The 15,542-nt window shown below is 31.8% G+C and overlaps 1 protein-coding gene across 1 annotated transcript; it reads left to right on the top strand.

The window, feature by feature from the left end:
• The first annotated feature begins 7,367 nt into the window (after nucleotides 1-7,367).
• On the top strand, nucleotides 7,368-8,293 carry LOC133172350 (uncharacterized). The gene is made up of 3 exons (XM_061307218.1): nucleotides 7,368-7,449; nucleotides 7,893-8,012; nucleotides 8,159-8,293. Exons 1-3 carry the CDS (start codon nucleotides 7,411-7,413, stop codon nucleotides 8,291-8,293), a joined length of 294 nt encoding a protein of 97 aa, XP_061163202.1. The 5' UTR covers nucleotides 7,368-7,410.
• Nucleotides 8,294-15,542: the final 7,249 nt, after the last annotated feature.

Below are 15,542 nucleotides of genomic sequence, written 5' to 3'. Positions count from 1 at the left end.
CAAACAAATTATAGGCGCGGCGATGGGGGCACGTCCGTCACCAGCAATTACACAGACATCACTGATGATGTAATATGTAAATTTCAACATGCCGACAAACTTATTTTCCACGGCAGATTTAGAGATGACGGCTTTATTTTATTTAATGGAAGCCCGGATGATATTAAAGAATTTTTCGACATAGGTAACTCTTGTCATAAATATTTGAGATTTACTTATGAAATATCCCACACCAGTGTCAATTTCTTAGACACTACCATTTACAAAGGAACAATATTCTCAAATAGCCAGCGATTAGACATTCGCTCATATATCAAACCTACTTATAGCTTCCAATACTTGCACAGGCAAAGTGCTCATAGCCCATCAGTTTTCAAGGGCCTAATTAAGGAGAATGTACCAGACATCTGAGAAAAACTAGTGATCAAGCTGTACTACAAATTATCTTTAAAGATTTCAAACAAAACTTATCTCGAAAAAACAGGTTATAAACATTCAGAAATTAAACCTATTATGCAAGAAACTATTTCGGCGAATAGAATGGATCTTCTCAAAAAACCAAAGAAGAAAAATAACAAAAAGGCTGTACCCAACGTTTTGGTCACTAAGTTTAACCCACGTATAAAAGGGTTAATGAAACGACTTCTGAAATATTGGGATTACCTACAAGATGACGAAGTATGCAAAGACTTATTCACAACACACCCTATGGTTGCATACAGTAAACACAAGAATATAGGTGATCTGATCATTAGATCCAAATTGAAATCAATTGAAGTTCAAAGAAATTAATTGATTTATGCATAATGTGAACTTACGAGGCGGGCCTTATTACAAATATGAAATGACATGTTCTATTAATACCGCCGAAACACTCTTAGTTAGTCTTGACATATAAGCAATTGACCAAATGCTTCATTAAGGGTGTCGGGTTCTAATAAGTTTAAGACATGTCTGGATGTTAGGATGCGTCGTTTTTTTTTTTTTTTTTTTTTTTTTTTTTTTTTTTTTTTTTTTTTTTTTTGCACGATTGAAAAGAACTTAAGAAAGAAGGAGAAAGAAAATTTTAACTTAATTAAGAAGAAGAGAGAAAATTTCTAAATTATAAAATATCGCCCACATGTGACTTCCTACCTGCAAATGTAATGAAATATATGGAGATAACGAACAGTATTCAAGCTCAAAAGTCCATTAAACACTACAAAATAGGAGCAGAGCAAACACGGACCTCTAAACATCAGAGGTGGGATCAGGTGCCATGGAGGAATGAGCATCCCCTGCCGACCGGTCACACCCGCCGTGTGCTTCTTGTCATGATCGGGAAATAACGGAAAAATCCGTCGACAATTCAGTGTGTAAATAATGGCCTAACAATTAGTATGAAAAACATCAGTCAGCATTTGACCCAATGATAAATTGTATTTGCTGACAAGGTCATTGTATCGACCATAGAACTTACGAAATGATGACTTTAAACGAGACAGCTGATATTCTTGTTTCATCAACTTGTTTGTCAATAAATTACCTCGTTTTAGAAATTGTACATACGTAGAGCATGCTCTTGCGTATCGAATCAACTGAGAGATATATACCCCGTATGCTGGTGATGAAGGTATATTGCTGCACAAGTAAGGGACGTTGACGATTGAAAAGTTAAAGTCATCACGTTTATCATAAAGCTTGGTTGTTAGATTACCATTAACGTCTTTTTCAAGTAAAATATCCAAATATGAAACAGATGTGTCAGACTCTGTGGTATCTTTTATCTCAAGCTCACCAGCATATATCGTATCGACATAAGAATGGAAATAGCCATTGTTAATTGACAATACATCGTCGATATATCTTAATGTCGAGTTGAAGACCACAGCAAGTGTTTTCTTCTTTTCACGTACAAGATTAATGTATATCGGCATGGATTTTATTTATTTCGAAATGCAATTTATTTATGTTGATATCCTATTTTTCATGTCGAAATGCAACATTTTTAGCCTAAAGTATGCCTCATACCCGAATATTCAGTTAGAACTAGACATAGAGATACAATCCACTTATATGACAATGTTTTTTTTTTTTTACCCGAGGTAATGTAATATTTAACCAGATAAACACTTTGGCATCCAAGGATCAAAATAGTATTATAAAACTAATAATCATTTACGTTTTAATTTTTCAATTCCGTTTTAAAATTAAATTTTTACGTAAAATCAGCTCATAAAAAGTTTTTTTTAATAGCTCCAAGATACTGCGTTCGTTAATGAAATTAGCTGTTTAATTTTTTAACATTAATTCATCCAGTTTTATAGAGTTGTAGGGATGCTTGTGCTAGAAAATTAATTTCAAGTCTCTCTTTCTTGGTTATTTCATGCACTCCGTACTTTAACGTTTGGAATGAAGTGAAATTAGGCTTAACACCATAGTGTATAAAATATTGTTTACACAATCTTCTGCTTCATCATTTGGCGTACTTGTTAATTTGTACTTTCTTTTCCTGAAATACTTTTTTTATTTTAAGTGTTTTCCAGTTGTATTGTGCCAACAATCAACCCTCATCTTCATTTAAATTCGTTATTCTCCAAGTACGTGCAATTGTTGAAACGTTTCATATTTAAAAATCAAGTAACTTAACGCGAAATGACCAGTAGACACTAAATCGCGAGAACATGAATTTGCTAGTGGACTATTAATCAAGAGAGTATTTACAAGTCTTATATCAATATAAAATTAAAAGCCAGAATTTCTATTTGCAAGTTATGCTTCCGGCAAAATTACGTGATAATGAATATATATCTATTCATGTATTAAACATGGAAGCAGTGCAAAATCTTAGCTAAGTACATCACATTGATAGAAAAAGCAGCTAACTTTAAAAGGAAAAAAACACGATTCACCGGATACTTGTAAGTATAACACTTGTAAAACGTTGAAAATTGTCTAGCTATTCATATCAAATTTATATCAAATCAACCTAGTTGAAATATGTGTATTATGCACTTTCTTTCACCTTAGATTTATTTTGTAAGCAATTGTGCATATTTTTGACAATTTTATGAAAGATTAAAAAAAACCTATAGATAATGTTTGCTTGAAAATATGTCTCAAAAAATACCACTAATGTCGAAGGCATTTCGTGCATCACACAAGCCAACGCCGTTTTGAGAAAAAGTTAATAGATGAAACTTGCTTGTCGACCACTTTCTTACAATTGTCGGGTAAATCCATTTTTTCCCCATAGGAATTAAATATATTACTGATTGTTGTTTGGTGTACCTGCACTTGTGAATTGGCCAAATATTGTACTGACCACTGTGACAGTCTTTCTAGCTATTATAGACTGCTACATATCTGTTGTATAAATATATGTGATTTCCATGTTTGATGTATTGGTGACGGTTTTGCCCTTAAGGTAACCAACCCAAAAGTTTCCAATGTATGGTTCGAGTTTATTTTTGAAGTGTTTGTTGTAATGTAGGAGCGATTGTATGGTAGTCCTTAATTATCACAACAGCTAGTCTTAAGTGCGAATTTGAAAATAAACCAATTGATGCCAGTAAATAAAAAGACAAAGACGAATAATAAAATCAATGACCTAATGAGGGTAAAACTGGCTGTAACGATAATTGGAGAATACTACGCAATCGCTCCTGCATTACAACAAACACTTCAAAGTTAAATCGACGACCCATAGTTTGTAAATTGTGTTTTGGTTCTCAAGGGCAAAAACGTCACCATTACATCAAACATTAAAATACAAAATGTAATTGAAATGTTTTGATCCATTACACATTACATCCCATTACTTTGAAAAAATGTAATGATTACAATGCATTACCATTATACATTTTCATTATCCCCAGGCGTGGTGCATATGTGTTTTATAAGTCTCAGATGCTCTGAATAGGAGTTTAAAATGAGGCAGGCTATTGAGGAATAAGTTTGTGTTAAAGGGATTTCAACAATCTCGTTTAAAGTCATCATTTCATAGATTCTGTGGTCATTATAATGACCACTTAGCAAAAACAACCTTTTATTGGGTCATATTTTGACTGATATCATTCACCAATTTTGTAATTATACTAAATTTGTCGACAGATTAATCCGTATACCTGATCAATTCATAGGGCTCATAGCGAATGAGACCGGTCGAAAGAGGATATTTTCTCGTCCTTGGCACCTGATCTCTTTAATTTTCAGGAGCTGTAGGCCCTGTTCACAGATTTGTATCGTTTGTAGGTTTTTTGAAATCGATCACTGTTCGTTATTTTCACCTATTTAATATTAACCCAAAATTGTCAAAAATGATTTTCTGCAGAGAATTAGTTGTTGTATATCTGTTCAGAGTAAGGACATTTTTTTATTTCCCAAGTTTACGCATTTTGTAAACAACAGCTTGTAAAATTGATTTTTGTATAAAAAGCAAACAAACAAACAAACAAAACACACACACACACCCTCACACACACACACACACACACAGCTTATTTCTTTTCTTTATTATAGACTTTTCAGACTTATGATAACAATTATTAAATACTTCATGTTTAAAACATTTTTGGATGTATTTCCTATTTTTTCTCTAATAATATTAATGTTGCAAAAGGGTTCTTCGAAATAAACAAAACCGATGCAAGGAATAATGTATACACTGTACTTATTTAATTTAAATGTGTTCTTATTTTAATGAAATCAGGAAAAGAAATGAAGAATAAAGTTTTAACTGAATTTGAGACATTACTATTTTTCAGTAATCATGGTGATAACACCAATACTTGAAACTATCCTGACCTGTAGTACGTGTAACTTTTAAGTTTTTTTTTACTTATAGCTTAATACAGACAGACAATGGACGCCATAATAATGGAAAACCTTTTCTATACGCTAATAAATCAATAAATTTACTTTAAAAACACCATGGTTTTCCTAGAAGCATCAATGCATTTCAGGAAAAAGTATTCATACTATCAGGGATTATCATTTTACATTTATTGTATCAAAAAGAAACGCTAAGAACATGAATTATTATAATATTTTATATGTATATCTTATCATGTCTCTAGAAAGGCATCGAATTGATTGTGAATTCTATCAAGGAATGGTGTTCGGCAGATTTACTTTTATCTTATCAAGATTAATCTTTAGAGTACATTCCAGTGGATTCAAAGGGAAAATAAGCATGGATACAGTACATTCATTCTTTGTTTTATTAATCTCGGCAGTTGGTATGTTATTGATTTGCATCGGGATCAAATTTTATTTTAACTGAATAATTTTTTTTTATCTGATTGAAAGTAAGGTTGAATATTATGGAAAATAATGAAGGAATTGCGGAATAATTGATCACAAGAAACATATATATATATATATATATATATATATATATATATATATATATATATATATATATATATATATATATATATATATATATATATATATATATATATATATATATATATATATATATATATATATTTTCTAAAAGTATTGATTGCTTTTGGTTTTTACATATAAATGTATATGTTAGATAAATTTTTAATATGCACATATTCCACAAAAAGCCCTATTTACTGTGTTGCTATCATCACTTTATATAAAGTGTGTTTTGAGAAAAATCTTTAAATAAAATCTCGTAGTGAAGAATCAGGTTTGTTCATCATGTCACTGGGGCTAGGTTAGGACACGAGGGCTAAATCCTAATGTAGAACATGTAATATATAGCAGAAGTCTTTAAAAAATCGTCCTCTCAAGAACAGTAGATATGCAAATGTCCTCATTTAGAGTCTCTTCGATGTGGAAGAAATAATGTCCCATGAGTTAGGTGGGGCTATAATTGGGGAACAAAATTTAAGCCATAGACTTCAATAGGTACTTAATCGCAATAAGGGTTTCATTTAATCACATCTACTCATTTGTTAGAAAGATATGATAAATCAGGGAGGGTGATTGTAAGGACGTTGTACCCTTGCGTATATTCCTATCGGTTGTATTTAAGAGCTTTACAGATTCATTTTGTTTCTACTTGGTACATGTAGATCCGACACTTTAGGCAGTGTGGTTTGCTTTATTGAGAAGTATACTAAAAACTTATCAGTGCTGTCCAAGAAATACTTCTTGTTTGGAATATTTTCCTTTGTAGAAATCGCAAAATTCAACAAATGCATACCGTAAATCTGGAATTTTTTGCTGTAGATAAATTTTTAGCAAATTTGCGCATGCATTGCATTCGCAAAAATATTTTTCTTAAAAATAAATCAACAACAAAAAATGTTTTTATCTAAAGATTACTTAAAGATTACATAATTATATATATTTTATGTACATGTGTGATTTATGAAAATGTTATGAAAACTTTCAACACGTTGGATGATTTATCTTTTCTAATATTTTTATCTGATTATTGAACGTTGGCGTAGTTTAATATTGTATGTTTATTCGTAATTTATTGTATGTACATGCGTAACTTACAAACGTTTAAGAGAATTTTAAGAGCTTTTTATATTTTAGTTCAAATGACGATTCGCAAAAATTTTAAACGTAAAAATTAATCAATAGACTTTTGACCCAGATTCGCAAAAATAAATCGACGTAAAAATTTCCAGATGTACGGTAATTATACAAATAGCCAGATCTCTTGGGATCTTTCAACAGGTAATTACGAAAATCATGCCATGCTGAGAATAGACTAAACTTGCTGATATTGTGACTTTTAATATATTTTCATTTTTGACATATTTTTTTGATCGAAATCAGACGCTTGTGTCCAGTTGTATATACAAATGTGCTCTTTAAAGATTAATTTCCAGGTCTCTCTGACCCTTCCTATACAATATATTTTAGTTTGAATAAAGTCAGTTTGAATAAAGAGGTGTACGATATTTCTATTCCCCAAAACTTCTGCTATTTTGCGTACCTGCCACTGCTTTTTTTCATGAAATTTACATTACCATATTGCCACTTTTGACGTCATCATATTTTATTTTCATAGACTAACTATTTCATGACAACGGTAAGATCATCATGCAAATTGTCATTTACCACTTGAGCAAACTGTTTGGTCACATCATAAAACCAAATAACAAGAGAGTTATTCCTTCAATAAAATAAAAAAGTACAATATGCATGATACAATAATAGTAAAACAATGCACACTTATAAATAGACAATATTAATGCAGCACTGCATAAAACGGACGTATGAAAATTCCGTGTAATCGAAGACGGATACAAAATAACACCCAGGTTGTGGTAAACTGTTCAATATGCTTATTTGAAAGTTATCGATCAATCAAAGTCGAAATCATCGTCACTGATAAATTGTGACATGTAGTGCATAGGAACAATTAATATTATAATTTCTTTTTCAGTGTGTTTTATATCATGTACTTTTGTCAACGTTCCCCGTGAGCCTAATATGGGAACTGCTTGGGCCTATAACTATGACCCCCAAAAGGTAGATTGTAATATATATATATGATATATTTACTTTCAACATTCATTTGATTTCAATACAAAAGAGAAATCACATACAGAATTGTCTTTTTGAAGATTTTTTTGAAATGCTTTGGTTGTTATAAAAAATTTGTGAAATAATTTTAAAAGCATGTTTGTCAATCCACAATGCATACTTGTGTATTTGTTTTATGGTTACTCTTCATGGCACCTGATCCAACATCTGATGCTTTTAAAGGTCTGTGTTTCCTCTGCTCCCGATGTGTATTGTATCGATGGACTTTTGAGCTTGATTACTGTTTGTTAGTTCCATATTTCATTACATCATATCAAATTAGTTCGGAATACGAAGGGTTGAATACGAAAACGATATCCCATGACCAATATGCTCTGCAAAGAAAAAAATCAGGATAAAATAAACAATGAATAAGTATTGTTTGACAGGGTATGCTCGCTATGAGAAACAACTATCGTGTGTCGCCAAACGATACCTGTCACGTGTACAAGTTAACGGATCAGCAAAGGCATGATATTCACACCATTGCTGGTGAATTCAAAATTGAGGTAATGTTTTCCAGTTCATCAATAGAGATTCATCCCATTCAATTAAGTTTTATTTTGACTTTTTCAGTACAGTGATATTAAGTAACTTCATTGTTTATTGTTTAGCATTCAAACAGAAGTTGAAACTCTGTCCTTTTTTTTTGTAGATAATGATGTATGAAGCAATTATAACAAAACATGGAGAGCATATGACCGCACAAGAATTGAATAGAACTAGCTATCGCCTCTGGAGCTTTTGCAAAAAACAACTTTACTTTATGAAGTATAATTTCTATTTGTAAAAAGATTAAACTTCCGATGATTAGTGTGTTTCTTTTATTTTTTATATTATCTTAATGAATGAAATTAATTCTCTTATGGATAAGTAATTTTGTCAAAATATGAAACATGATAAACGAGGTATTCATGATTTTTTATTTCACCGTTTTGCTTATTTTTTTTTTTTCTAAATTTGTTATTTATTCTCTTAAACACCCAATTTTATGTTAACGCCCCCAAATCTACCTAATTCAACATCAATAATATACCGCGTGTCCATCATCGAAAAAACAATAGCTACTGATTTGATTGACAGGCCAGCTACCCGTGCTACCAGAACCTGATAATCTGAATTTGCATGTTTTGAAAATGATCGCCTGGTCACGCGTCAAACACTTTCATGTACCGCGTGAAAAGTCGCTTTGTATATACACTCAGGTTTAAAAAAAATCAAGTCGCTGTTGTATTGGTTGGTCATTTTATTGATATAATTAAGAGTAGATAATTAAACCTTGACTTCATGATATTTTTTTTTTCAATCTTTACTGCTGTTTGGTTCTATTTAAAAGCGATATGATGTCCATGTCCAAAATAAATGTAACTCTTTTTTAAAGAAAAACTAGCGGCTCGATCTTTTTCAATTACTGCCTGGGACTTGGATCAGGAGAGGAACGAAGTTCCCGTAGCAGCTAAGACCGATAATTCTTCCGAGCCCCTTCAACCTTCGTCTAGATTTTAGTAATCACCGTAATGCCCCTGTCGACCCTGCATTTCGGTGCACAGAAACTCAATGCGAAGCCTGCCAGTTAAAATCATGACAAAATGAAATAGAATGTATAAGAAAAATATTTAGCATTAACGGCATGAATTACAAAATATTCCATTATAACATGCTTTATCTTTGCATATATATGAATAGGAATAGTGATCGATCTTAATTAAAGTCTTACAAACAGTACAAATCTGTGAACAAGGACCTACGGAAATGCTGAAAATTTTGGACAAAATTGTTGGCACCGGGAGAAAAAATAAATACATTCATCCGATTGTGGTATATATATATTAATCCGGATAAATTTGATAAATGGGATTTTTTTTGCAATGTTCATACTTATTTAATAAATTTTATATTAAAGTTTTCTTTTTTGCTCAAAATTAGAAGCGAAACGCGTAATGTCGACCCTGATTACCACAGACAGACTTCCTGTGTAATTTAACGTGTATAGGGATTTTGAAACTTTGAGTAGTGGGGGTCTCCAGGTAAAAAACACAAGTACTTCCAAGACCACTCCCCCTCCTCAGGTAACCATACGGTAAAAAAAAAAGTGGGTAGCTAATTGCACGTCCTTTCATTAGTTACTGGTCTCTTTACATAAAAACAGACTTTTATTGAAAAAAACTTAAGAAAGAAGAAGAAAGAAAATTTTAACTTAATGAAGAAGAAGAGAGAAAATTTTCATAAATTATTAAATATCGCCCACGTGTGACTTCCTACATGCAAATGCAATTAATGTATGTCGGCATGGAACTTACTTATTTCGAAATGCAATTTATTTATGTGGACATCCTATTTTTTAATGTCGAAATGCAACATTATTAGCCCTAAGTATGCCTCATACCCGAGTATTCAGTTAGAAATTGACCTAGAGATACAATTCACTTACATGTCAATGTTTTTTACCCGAGGAAATGTAATATTTAACCAGATAAACATTTTGGCATCCAAGGATCAAAATAGTTGAAATTATAAAACTAATAATCATTTAGGTTTTAATTTTTCAATTCCGTGTTAAATTAAATTTTTGCATAAATTCAGCTCATGAAAAGGTTTTTAATAGCTCCAAGATACTGCGTTCGTTTTTGAAATTAGCTGTTTAATTTTTTAACATTAATTCATCCAGTTTTTTAGAGTGGTAGGAATGCTTGTGCTAGAAGATTTATTTCAAGTCTCTCTTTCTTGGTTATTTCATGTACTCAGTATTCTAAATTTGGGAATGAAGTCAAATTGGGCTCACACCATAGTGTATAAAATATCTGTTCACACAGTCTTCTGCTTCACCATTTGGCGTACTTCTTAATTTTTACTTTCTTTTTCTGAAATTTATAGCATTAAATCACCATAAACGACGTCATTTTATCCGACATACATGAAATTATCGAAGAACAATGATAGTGTCGGCCTATTTTATCTTTAGAGTATCGTAAATAACTAAAAGATCATCTAATAACTTTTTATTTTAAGTGTTTTCCAGTTGCAATGTGCCGACAATCAACCCTCATCTTCATTTAAATTCGTTTTTCTCCAAGTACATGCAATTGTTGGAATGTTTCATATTTAAAAATCAAGGAAAAGATCGTATTTAAACATTTATAAATTGTTTTTCTTGGTTCAATACTGTAGATTATTTACTTAACGCGAAATAACCAGTAGACTCCGAATGGCGAGAACATGAATTTGCTAGTGGACTATTAATCAAGAGAGTATTTACAAGTCTTATAACAATATAAAATTAAAGGCCAGAATTTCTATTTGCAGGCGATGCTCCGGCAAATTTACGCGATAATAAATATATAACTATTAAAGTATTAAACATGGAAGCAGTGCAAAATCTTAGCTAAGTACATAACATTGATAGAAAAAGCAGCTTACTTTAAAAGGAAAAAACACGATTCACCCGATACATGTAAGTGTAGCACTTGTAAATCGTTGAAAATTGTCTAGCTATTTATATCAAATTCATATCAAATCAACCTAGATGAAATATGTGTATCATGCACTTTCTTTCCCTTTAAATATATTTTGTTAGTAATTGTGCATATTTTTGACAATTTTCTGAAAGATAAAACTATAGATAAGTCTTGTTAGAAAATATATCATAAAGAATTACCACTAATTTTGTAGGCATTTCGTGCATTACACAAGCCGACACCGTTTTGAGAAAAAAGTTAATAGATGAAACTTGCTTGACGACCACACTCTTTCAATTGCTGGGTAAATCAATTGTTTTTTTCTTTTCATACGAATTAAATATATTACTGATTGTTGTTTGGTGTACCCACTTGTGAATTGGCCAAATATTGTACTGACCACTGTGACAGTCTTTCTAGCTATTATAGACTGCTACATATCTGTTGTATAAATATATGTGAATTGCAATGTTTGATGTATTGTTGACGTTTTTGCCCTTAAGGTAACCACCCACAAGTTTCCAATGTATGGTTCGAGTTTATTTTTGAAGTGTTTGTTGTAATGTAGGAGCGATTATCAATTATCATCACAGCTGGTTTTAAGTGCAAATAAAAAAAAAACAGAACAATAAACTGATGCCTGTAAATGAAAAAACAAAGACGAAAAATAGAATCTATGACTTATTGATGGTAAAACTGGCTGTAATGATAAGTGGAGACTACCACACAGTCGCTCCTGCATTACAACGAACACTTCAAAGTTAACTTGACGACCCATGTTTGTAAATTGTTTTGGGTTCTCAAGGGCAAAAACGTAACCATTATATCAAACATTGCAAACCCATAAAATCATAAACAGATATGCAACGGTTTATAATGACCAGTAAGACTATGGACAGTATGATATTTGGCCGATTAACAAGTGCACATCCGCAGTACAACAATCAGTATTATATCAATTGTATGAAGTCAACAAATTATCAATTCAATTTGCTGTGGCCTTCAATTTAACATTTAGATATATCTACGACGTTCTATCAACTTACAATATTCATTTTCATTTCTACGTTGATTCGATATATCCCTTTGAACCCGAAATAGAAGACAATACAGAGTCTGGCACATCTGTTTCATATTTGGATATTTAGCCAGTAAAAGACCTTAATGGCGAACTTACGACAAAATTTATGATGAACGTGATGACTTCAACTTTTCTATCGTCCACTTTCCTTATCTATGTAGCAACATGCCATTATAAACTGCAGATGGAGTTGTTGTCTCTCAGTTGATTCGATACGCAAGAGCATGCTCTACGTACGAGCAAGCTATTGACAAATAAGTTGATGATACAAGGATATCAACAGTGTCTCTTAAAGTCAACATTTCGCAAATTCTATGGTCGATACAATGACCATGTTAGCAACTAACAATCTATAGTTATGACGAATGCTGACTGACGTTTTTCATACAAATTGTTAGTCCATTATTTTCAAATAAAATAGTCTACGGATTTCTCCGTTTGCCCGATATCATGATTAGGAGCACACGGCAGGTGTGACCGGGGAGGGGGGAGATATCCACGAATGCGGTATGTGAAAAACATAACATAAAAAACTGCTTGCAAACATCTGGAGAAGACTCCGCTGATTGTTAGCGAAAGCATTCGCAATTAAGTTTATTTTTTGTTTGAAATATGCTGAATCTTTTACTGAATGCATCAAGCGTGAGAGACCTAATAGGTGACAATAATGTATGCGTCATACTAGAATTTAAAATTGAGAAAGTGGCATGTTATCTATGAAAAGTGTAATTCTTTGTTTTGTAATCCCTCCCCGTAAAATCCATGAGTGAAAAGGATATGCCCATCTTTAGAATTAGCATTTACATTGTTAGTTTCTCTTACCTAAAGGACCCCTAAAATGACAAAGTTGTCAATCATAGTTTGATATTTGCTATCCTCCTATGCAAAGTGATTTTGAGTATAATTAGCAAAACTACTGCCTAATTATAACTAGGCTCTGGCCAAAAGCACGACCTTCTCAAAACTGACTGAACCACCGATATAAAAACCGTTGTAAAAATAGGAAGGTTCACCAAGACCTAAAAAATTTTGAAAAATTTAAAATGTGCAATTTCAGTGGAACGCAATTTGAATATTAAATGGAAACATATAAAATTAGGGATGTCAACGAATATTGGAACATTCGAATATTCATTCGATGAGTTGATATTCGAATATAAATTTGAGATTCCAATATTCGGTGTTTTACAGATTTCGTAAAAAGAAATAGTGTTTAACAAATTTTGATAAAATAAAAACCTTCTTAGAATGTCTAAAAGACGTGAAGAGTATACTGAACAAAATATATTGATCGTTGAATGAGTGTCTGATAGAATTAGTCTGTAACTGATATTGTAAAGGGCTCAATTTCTGAATAAATGTGTAAATTACTTGATTATATCGGGTTGTACATAATCCTGAATTTTATATTCATTATCGTTAAATTAATTAATTACCTAGGAAAATTGTCTATGGAAATATTTGTTTATATTTTAAAAGTATTTTATCCAATATTTAATCATATCTCTAATTAGACTGATAATTAATTACACGTATTGAAATCTAAACAGTATACGACTATCCTGCCTTTGGTAAGACGATTGGTTCCTCAGTTAGAGCTACTATTAATTTATCAAATTATTAAATTTGTTAAAATCATATTTTTCTACAATTAAATCAGTTATTTATTTCACACATTGACAAATATCAAATGGAATTTCTTATTGTACATCTACAAAAGCCTTCACACAATTTTACTCTAATATAAGAATACCTACGCTAAACCTTTCATGAGAGTAGGATCATGCATATTTAAGATAAACCAGATTTCATTTATTCTATCGAATATTCGAATATATTCGAATACTTTCATTGAATATTCGAATATGAATTATTGACAAAATTGACATCCCTATAAAATACATATCTGATTTTCTCGCTTGTCTTTGTATTCAAATGTTATGAGTTGCATCGTTATACGCATTTCATGACATTTTTTTTTTAAAATGACCAATGTTTCAAGATTTATTTTTTAAATATTTCTAGAGCACAACCTCTGGTTCAAAATTTACAGAAATATTTGATATTAGGTATTTGATCTTAACAGGTATTCAGCATGCCTTATTTTATGAATTGACATATGTGGGGATATTTTGTTTTTTGTACTCTAGAAATATATTTTATTCTGTAAAATCATAGAAATTTGTATTTACTCAAAACCTGTTCGCCAAATCCCAAGAAGAAATATTTAAGTAATGAACGTATGAAATATCTTCTTTTGTATGAATGTTTGAAATCGGACATGAGGTGAAATTTTTCTTTAACAGAAATATTCTATGCATGAAGTGAACCTTGCTGTGTGAATATCTTTACTACATTGTGTGTGTGTGTGAGGGTGTGTGTGTGTGTGTTTTAAAAAGAGTAATTTCTTTCATCTTTCATTTACATCAACGAAACATAATAATTTATTGATGGGCAAGAATCAAGAGAAACTCATGCTAACATCATCAGGTGAAGATCTTGCAAATGAATTTTCAAGGTTCTTCATAGACAAAGTGACTTCCATCAGAGAGGCACTGAAACAAAAAAAAAAAAACAAAAAAAAAAAAACAAAAACAAAACAAAAAAAAAAAAAAAAAAAAAAAAAAAAGAAAAAAGAAAAAGAAAATAAGAAGACAGCTATTTAGACACAGATATTTATTACAATGGACCTCTGTTAACTGATTTTGAAAGTTCTGCAGAAGATGAATGAGATCCTTAATAATGAAGACACCTAATTAATTACGCGAACGAAATTCTATTCCCACAAAGATACTGAAAAAGTGCATGGATCCATTAATACCTCTTGTCACAGACATTGTTAATTCATCTCTCGATCAGGGAATTTTCCCGTTTGCTTGGAAGGAAGCCTTAGTTCTTCCACTTCTTAAGAAACCCGGACTTGATAGGGAAGTGGTGAAAAGCTATCGACCCATATCAAACTTGACTTTTATCTAAAAAATATGGAGAAATTATGGGTCGTAGGATTGATGCCAACTTGGATCCAATTTTCTTCGCGACCCACTTCAGTCGGCATATCGTCCCAGGGACTCCACGGAAACGGCCCTCATCAAGGTCCACAATGATATTGTGACAGCTCTGAACCAACAATCTTCAGCAGTCTTTTTGGATTTATCCGCTGCTTTTGATGTCACTGATCATAAGTTACTGTATCTTATGGATTCCGTGATAAGGCTCTTGAGTGGATCAAGTCTTACCTCAAAAAAAAAAAAGGGAAACAGTGTGCCACAATTGGATCTGTCCGATCAGATTCACGACATCTGTTTTTGGCGGCCCACAAGGATGTGTACTCGGGCCGAAAATGTACTGCCTTCTCTCCAAACCAATAGGAACCATATGCCATCGACATGGAATGAAAGATTACTGCTATGCAGATGAAACACAAATCTACATGATTATTAGACCACTGGAAAATTGGAACGATTATTTCTCTCGACTTGAAGCGTGCCTTAGCGACATTGGTT

The sequence above is a fragment of the Saccostrea echinata genome, unplaced genomic scaffold (genome assembly GCF_033153115.1).
Source record: "Saccostrea echinata isolate AGI-Se365-2 ecotype Australia unplaced genomic scaffold, CSIRO_AGI_Sech_v1 ptg000054l, whole genome shotgun sequence".
Taxonomy (NCBI): Eukaryota; Metazoa; Mollusca; class Bivalvia; order Ostreida; family Ostreidae; genus Saccostrea; species Saccostrea echinata.
This window is presented reverse-complemented; position numbering and strand designations above follow the sequence as displayed.

Coding starts and splice junctions, on each gene's coding strand:
- LOC133172350 (XM_061307218.1), top strand. CDS start 7,411: ATGGGAACTGCTTGGGCCTATAACTATGACCCCCAAAAG. Junction 7,450..7,892: donor ATAACTATGACCCCCAAAAG/GTAGATTGTAAT, acceptor ATTGTTTGACAG/GGTATGCTCGCTATGAGAAA. Junction 8,013..8,158: donor CTGGTGAATTCAAAATTGAG/GTAATGTTTTCC, acceptor TTTTTTTTGTAG/ATAATGATGTATGAAGCAAT.